This window comes from Gekko japonicus, unplaced genomic scaffold (genome assembly GCF_001447785.1).
Source record: "Gekko japonicus isolate JY-2015 unplaced genomic scaffold, Gekko_japonicus_V1.1 scaffold386, whole genome shotgun sequence".
NCBI lineage: Eukaryota > Metazoa > Chordata > Lepidosauria > Squamata > Gekkonidae > Gekko > Gekko japonicus.
Genome location: NW_015163100.1, coordinates 1,198,351 through 1,205,171, shown reverse-complemented (window position 1 = coordinate 1,205,171; position 6,821 = coordinate 1,198,351). Strand labels below are relative to the sequence as shown.

Genomic DNA, 6,821 nt, shown 5'->3' with positions numbered 1-6,821 from the left:
ACCCTAGCCAAAAAGTCCTTGAGGCCTCCTGCCCCTTTGTTTAAGTCAGAGTCTCCTCGTGGCGTATGTACTCCCCGATGTCAGCTTGATGAAACACAACAATGGCCATGGGGTCCACCTTCCGGCACTCCTGTGTGGACTTGGCTGCCACTCCAAAGCCCTGGGGAAGTCCAACAAAGCAAAGCAGGCAGTGAGATGCTCTTCCTCCTCCATCGAAGTACGAAGAAGAAGAGATTGGATTTATACCCCGCCCTTCATTACCCAAGGGAGTCTCAGAGCGGCTTACAAACTCCTTTCCCTTCCCCTCCCCACAACAGACACCCTGTGAGGTGGGTGGGGCTGAGAGAGTTCTTGACAGAAACTGCTCTTTTTCAAGAACAGCTGTGCCAGAACTATGGCTTGCCCAAGATTATCCAGCAGGTGCAAATGGAGGAGTGGGGAATCAAACCCAGTTCTCCCAGATTAGAGTCTGTGCACTTAACCACTACACCAAACTGGCACCAAACCACAAAGACTGACCCATCCACCCACCATCACTCACCAGGGGCACATCAGCCATAGAGTACACCACCACGCCCTGGTACTGGGTCGTGCTCTCCGTAATCCGTCCCAGGCCAGATTTCAGTATGTGGTTCCCATAAAGGAAGGACTGTTCTGCACCGGGCTTTACCCACACTTTGTACTGAGGAAGAGAAAAACCCAAAGATTGGATATAGATGTGTAATATGAGGCATAAACTGCCTAAACTCATCTACTTGGTGGGAGGGGATTTATTCTGCCACTAAGTGGTTCAAACCCTCCCATGCGTGCCTTAATTTGGCACAATCAAATTAGTTATTATTTGGTCTTCCATTTCATGCCCCTCAATGTCTGGTGGATCAGAACGTTCAGGTGGTGGCCAAAACACCTTCCCACATAGAAATAATGCAGACCCCCCCACCCAATTTAGGTCAAAGTCTTTACCTTGGCATAGGGAGCAAGGTAATCTAGGGCAGTGACGTGGAGCCGGAACTTTTGGGTCTTGGTAAACTTGCCAAAGCAGGTGCCCAGGGCCACCAGGTTCTCCCGCGGGATGCTGGTGGCAAGCTTCAGGATCCTCTCGCTAAGCAACAGAGATCACAAGGGCGTTCAGCAGCAAGTCCTGAGCAATGTTCCCTCTAAGCTGTCAGCTTAGAGGGATCACTGGTCCTGAGCCCGGGCGTGGCGCCTTGGGAGCCCCGGCCACAGATCCTCGGGTCGTGATCGAACTCGGGGGGGTGGGGGGAGGAAGGGGGCGCGGCTGGAAGGCGCCCGACCCGAAGTCCCGGAGCAGGCAGCAGACGGGCCAAGAAGAAGAAGGGTTCCTCTCGGGCGCCCCGGCAGAGGCACTCACCTGAGGTAGTAGACACGGTCCCTGTGCAGGCGGAAGCAGTAGGCGCCGTCGGGCCGGTCCACCAACAGCTGCAGGTTCTCGCCCACGCTGGAGAGGAAGAGAGAAGGAGAGACTCCCCGTCAAGGCCCCGAAGAGGCGGGGAGGGAAGGAAGGAAGAACGGGAGGGAGGGAGGCGAGGCGGCCCGGCCCAACTTACTACCGGGCGAGCTTCTCGAAGAGCGCGCGGGTCTCCTCCTCCGTCAGCGGCCGCATCGCCTCGCCAGCACACGCCGAGCAGAAGGAAGCCGGAAGGTGTAACCGCCAACTGAGCCCGGCTGCGCAACAGCGACCGAGGCCGGCAGTTCCGGAGCCCGGACGCACCCGCGGCCAACTGAGGGAAGAGCTTTTCGGAAGTGACGACATTCGCCCCACCTTCGGGAAGCGGCTCCTGTCGCCGCACGCTTAGGGAGGGAGGGAGCGAGCGTCGCTCGCCCGAATATCCGGTCTGCAAAGGAAGTAGCTATCAGAAACCGGAAGTTTCTCCCGGAGCCGCCGCGGTTGCCGCAGCAACCACTTCCCGTTCCACGTCGAGGCCTGATGGCGGCGGCCGCGGCTTCGCTGGGGCCCGGTGGGGCCGACCTGGAGGAGGCGAGCCTGCTGGCCTGGCTGTTCCGGAGGGCGCCGCCACCGCCGCCGCCGCCGGCGGGGGACGCGGAGCTGTCGGCCTACCTAGCCGAGCTGTCGGGGCTGGGCCTGGAGGTGCTGCGGAGGGAGCCGGCCCGGCTGGCGGAGGAGCGGGCGCAGCTGGGAGCGCAGACGCGGGCCTTGGCCTTCGCCCACTACAAGACCTTCATCCGCTCCGCCGAGTGTACGGCCGGCACCCGCCGCGGCTTCGCGGGCATCGAGGAGGGCCTCGACCGCCTCCTGGGCCGCCTGGCGCCCGGGGGGCGGGCGGGTGGGAGGGGGAGGGTGTCGGCGTCGGGCCTTTGCGTCCCTCCTTCCTTCCTTCCTTCCTTCCTTCCTAGGCTGGGCCTGATCTGGGTCTCTCTCTGCCCGCAGGAACTTCTCCCGCGAGGCCGAGCAGATCGCCCAGAGCCGCCGCATGAACAGCCTGACACTGAACCGCCACACGGAGATCCTGGAGGTGCTGGAGATCCCGCAGCTGATGGACACCTGCGTGCGGAACAGCTACCACGAAGAGGCCCTGGGGCTGGTGGCCTATGTCCGCCGCCTGGAGAAGAAGCACGCCGACATCCCCGTCATCCAGGTGTGCCACAGCCCACTCCATGCTAGCCAGTTTTTGATAGACCATGTGTGCCTGTGAACTGCTGGAATTGAGTGAGAAAAAATGCTGGGTTAGGTGGTGGTTAGTGAGATATTAGAACGACATGCTTTATGCTGTTAAGAAAGAGCTGTAAGTAAGATTTATTGACGTCATGTACCTTTAGCTGCTGAGAGTTTCTGTGTTTTGCTCACCCTGAAAACTGGAGTAAAAGCTGATTCTGGGCTGGCCAGACCATCTCTCCAGCTCAGGTTTCCAGAGAAGTCTGAGTAGGATATCTGTTACCTTTCTTTTCCTCCGTAGAGCATAGTGGCAGAGGTGCGCCAGTCAACACAGCTCATGCTGACCCAGCTGATCCAGCAACTGCGCACCAACATCCAGCTGCCAGCCTGCTTGCGGCTCATTGGCTACTTGCGTTGCATGGATGTTTTCACAGAGGCTGAGTTGCGCATCACCTTCCTGCAGGCACGAGACATCTGGCTGCGCTCCATCCTTGCTGCGATCCCAGACGACAACCCCTACATGCACATCACCAAGACCATTGAGGCATACCGCGTCCACCTCTTTGACATCATCACACAGTATCGGGCCATTTTTGCAGACGAGGAGCCTCTCGTGCCTCCCTCTGGGCAGGAGGTCCTCAACGAAAGTGCCATCTTCCATGGGTGGGTTTTGCAGAAGGTCTCTCAGTTCCTTCAGGTCCTAGAGCGCGACTTGCAGTGCGGAGTGGGTGGCCGCCTGGACTCCCTCCTGGGCCAGTGCATGTACTTCGGCCTTTCCTTCAGCCGCGTGGGAGCAGACTTCCGGGGTCAGCTGGCCCCCATTTTCCAGCAAGTGGCCCTGCAGACCTTCCAGAAAGCTGTGCAGGAGGGCGTGAATAAGTTCCAGGAAGAAATGGACTCCTACACACTGATCTCTGCACCTACCTTCCTGAACAGCACAATCCCTGTGGCAGTGCCAGTGGCCCAACCAGCCACGCTGCAGCCCCCTGTTGTGCTTCTGGACTTCCCACCGCTTGCCTGCTTCCTCAACAACATCCTGGTGGCCTTCAATGACCTGCGTCTCTGCTGCCCAGTGGCCCTTGCTCAAGACGTGGCCGTTGCCATGGAGGACGCCCTGCACCAGGTGAAGCTGTTTCCCTTGTGCCTCAACGGTTGGAAGAAAGATTCCCCGTGTCTTGGTGGCAGAATGGAGTGTGTAGAGGCAGCTGGTGGGTTGGGCTCCTCAGATTCATCTACTTTCTGGGGAGAAAAGCGACGTTTGCCACTTCAGCTTTGTATCCTGCTGTTGTTGTTTGTCTGCAGTGGGGAAGCGAGTGGTTCCAGCCACCCTGGGAGCAATGCTAAGGAGGTTTACTTTATAGTGAGTCTGGGGCTTACTCCTGGGAAAGCGTTCTTAGGACTGCAGCTCCAGTTACAGTGGATGTCCTGGAGCCATTATCTGGGCTCAGAGTCCAGGAGTGAATTTGTTCACTTCATCTGCTAGTGGAGCTTCCCTCACCATGTAAGATGAAGGTTTCCCATCTCTTTCCATAGGTAACAAAAATTATCCTGGCTTTCCACCGAGCAGAGGAGGTGGCTTTCAGCAGCCGAGAGCAGGAACTGTTTGCTCAGTTCTGCATGACGTTTCTAGAAGATTTGGTGCCCTATCTCAACCGGTGCCTTCAGCTGCTCTTTCCACCAGCCCAAATTGCACAGACTCTGGGTATGGCTGCCTTTGGGTGTGCGTGTGTGTGTGGTGGGGGGTGGGGTTGGATGGAAGGAAGGAAGTGCTTTTTAGTCACCCTATGAAGCCCTGCCGTGTTGCAACGGGATGCAAGCCACTGGGCCTACTAAATACAGGGTAGAGTGGGGGTCCTAATCAGAGATGGACAGGAAGTCTCTTGTGGGAGGGAGTTTTACATTTTGCAGTTTGGGTACTTTTTGTGGGGAAAGCAGTGGAAGCAGTTTTGAATAGTTGTATTTGAGTCTTGATAGTTTCCTCTAAATGTATGACTTTAGACAGCTACTCTTTGCCTTTTCCCCCCCTCCTACTAGGTGTCCCCCCTATTCAGTTGCAGAAATATGGGAACTTTGGCTGTGTGGATGAGCATGCCATTCAGGAGCTCCTGGCCCCAATCCTGCCTGACAAAGAGGCAGCCTTTCTCCTGGATAAGGAGAAAGGGCTGGCTCAAGAAAGCTCAGCATCTCCACTGGACTTGGAACTTCCCACATCTCCACAGGAAGCCTCACGCAGCTCCCCAGTCCCTATTTCAGAAACAGAAGATGGCAGCCAAGGCTCTAGGGATGACGAGGAAGTCAGAGTCCCTCCTGCTCCAGAATAGTTCTCCTGGAACTGCTCCTGCTTTTTGGGGTGCACCGCCAGCTGTGGCCAGGACTCAGCTTCTGAGTTTTACTTCTGGGATCCCTTTGGGCACACAGGACAATTACTGGAAAGAACAAAGTTGTGTATAAATGCTGCCCTCTGCTTGTGCAGTGGGAGGACAGAACTGGATCTTGGTGAACATGTTAGAAAGAGGTGGATCGTTTTCTGAATAAACTTTGAAATTGTTGTGTTGGTGGGTCCCTGGTTTTAACTTGGGGTGGTGGTGGTTATATTATTCATGCCCATCCCTTCCTGGTCAGGGTTAGATTTTTCTTGTAACTTTCTCTTTGATCTAGGATAGGCACCAGCATGACTCATGAGCATTCTGAAGAAAGCAAAAAACATGGGGTGGGGGTGGTGTCATTTCAGAGTGCCACCAGGAGAACCAAAGCAACATAAAAATGCTGACAAAGCAAGAAGTGGATCAGGACCGGTGTTCCCTCTAAGCTGTGGAGTCTTGTGAGCAAAATGTCTACTTTGTGAGCTACTGGCATTGAAGTTGTGAGCTAGTGATTTGGCTGCTGCATAAATTAGCTTGCTTTGGAGCCCTCCTTCCTGAGCGAAGACAAAAATGTGTGAGCCGGAGGCTAAAAAACTGTGAGCTAGCTCACACTCACTCAGCTTAGAGGGAACACTGATCAGGATCAATGCTCCCTCTGAGCTGTGGAATCTTGTGTGCAAAAATTGTACTTTGTGAGCTACTGGCATTAAAGTTGTGAGCGAGCGATTTGGTGAAGGCATAATTTTTAGTTTGCTCAGGAGCCATTCTTCCACAGTCAAGACAAAAATGGGTGAGCCGGAGGCTAAAAAACTGTGAGCTAGCTCACACTAACTCAGAGGGGAAACGGATCAGGACCATGGAGAGCGGGAAGAAGCCTCTGGCTGAAAACAGGGTGATGAACTGAAGTGGAAGGATTGGTAGAAGACGAGGCCTGCTCACTGTGGTTCACAAAGTAAAAACAAAATCATTTTGGCAAATCACCCAAATTGCCACTATGAAAAGAATAGAGAGTGCTTTCCTCTTCCAGAATAGGGAGTGTGGCGGCAGGCTCCCAGTCTGTCTCCGGCAATAACCCTAGGGATGCCAGCCTCCTGGTGGGCCCTGGGGATCCCCTGGAATTTACAGCTCATCTCCAGACTACAAGGGTCAGTTCCCCTGGAGAAAAGGGATGTTTTGAAGAGTATAAGGCACTTGTACCCCACTAAGGATCCTGTCCTCCCCGCACTCCACTCCCAAATTTCCACTTCCCCAGCGAGCTGCTGGCAACCTTATACCCTTATAACCTTATACCCCACCCCATGCCAGCAGCAGGGGGTACCTGGCGACCCTAAATAACCCTGACTCCCCCCCACCCTTGCCAATTGAGTGAAAGGTGCCTGTCTGCCTTGTGTGATTGCTGGGGGGGGGGTGTTTGGCCTTCCTCTGGATTTGCAAGCAGCCCTCTCTTGTCTCTCCTGACCAGCCACTGGGGGCTTAGAAAGAAGGCGTTTGAATGGAGACCCAGAGTGAGCATCTTGTTTTGCAGGGGAGGGTGGGCATTAGAGGAGCCTCCTGGGGGAGCCGGGCAGACCTTCCCCCGACTGGCAGCCTGTCGCCATCCTGCGATGTCGCCTCCTGCCGCTGGGGGACGCCTCGCCTTGGTCTCGGTGAAGAACTACACTTCCCAGCAGGCCATTCGGTAGCGTGCCGGTGGGACGGTGGCCCGCGCGCCCAATCGGACGGCCGAGCCGTGAGTCGCGCATGGCGGCGGCCGGGCTGGTCCGGAGGCGGGCCCCGCTGCGGGCGCTGTGGCGGGGCGCGTCGTCGTGCTCGGCGAGGCCGGA

General features: G+C 56.1%; 3 protein-coding genes across 3 annotated transcripts in view; 2 read left to right on the top strand and 1 right to left on the bottom strand.

Moving 5' to 3' along the window:
* Positions 1-6: 6 nt before the first annotated feature.
* On the bottom strand, positions 7-1,732 carry NIP7 (NIP7, nucleolar pre-rRNA processing protein). The gene is made up of 5 exons (XM_015406730.1): positions 1,569-1,732; positions 1,373-1,459; positions 964-1,102; positions 542-682; positions 7-160 (listed from the first exon to the last, which is right to left on the bottom strand). Exons 1-5 carry the CDS (start codon positions 1,622-1,624, stop codon positions 41-43), a joined length of 543 nt encoding a protein of 180 aa, XP_015262216.1. The 5' UTR covers positions 1,625-1,732; the 3' UTR covers positions 7-40.
* Positions 1,733-1,926: 194 nt separating this feature from the next.
* COG8 (component of oligomeric golgi complex 8) lies at positions 1,927-5,103 on the top strand. The gene is made up of 5 exons (XM_015406725.1): positions 1,927-2,322; positions 2,411-2,618; positions 2,937-3,758; positions 4,169-4,337; positions 4,670-5,103. The coding sequence occupies exons 1-5, from the start codon at positions 1,949-1,951 to the stop codon at positions 4,954-4,956; spliced, it is 1,860 nt and encodes a 619-aa protein (XP_015262211.1). The 5' UTR covers positions 1,927-1,948; the 3' UTR covers positions 4,957-5,103.
* A 1,635-nt stretch (positions 5,104-6,738) lies between these two features.
* Positions 6,739-6,821, top strand: part of PDF (peptide deformylase (mitochondrial)) — a 1,214-nt gene continuing 1,131 nt past the window's right edge. The window contains exon 1 of the mRNA XM_015406699.1: positions 6,739-6,810. Coding sequence (XP_015262185.1) covers positions 6,739-6,810 — 72 coding nt within the window. The remainder of the gene's footprint in view (positions 6,811-6,821) is intronic.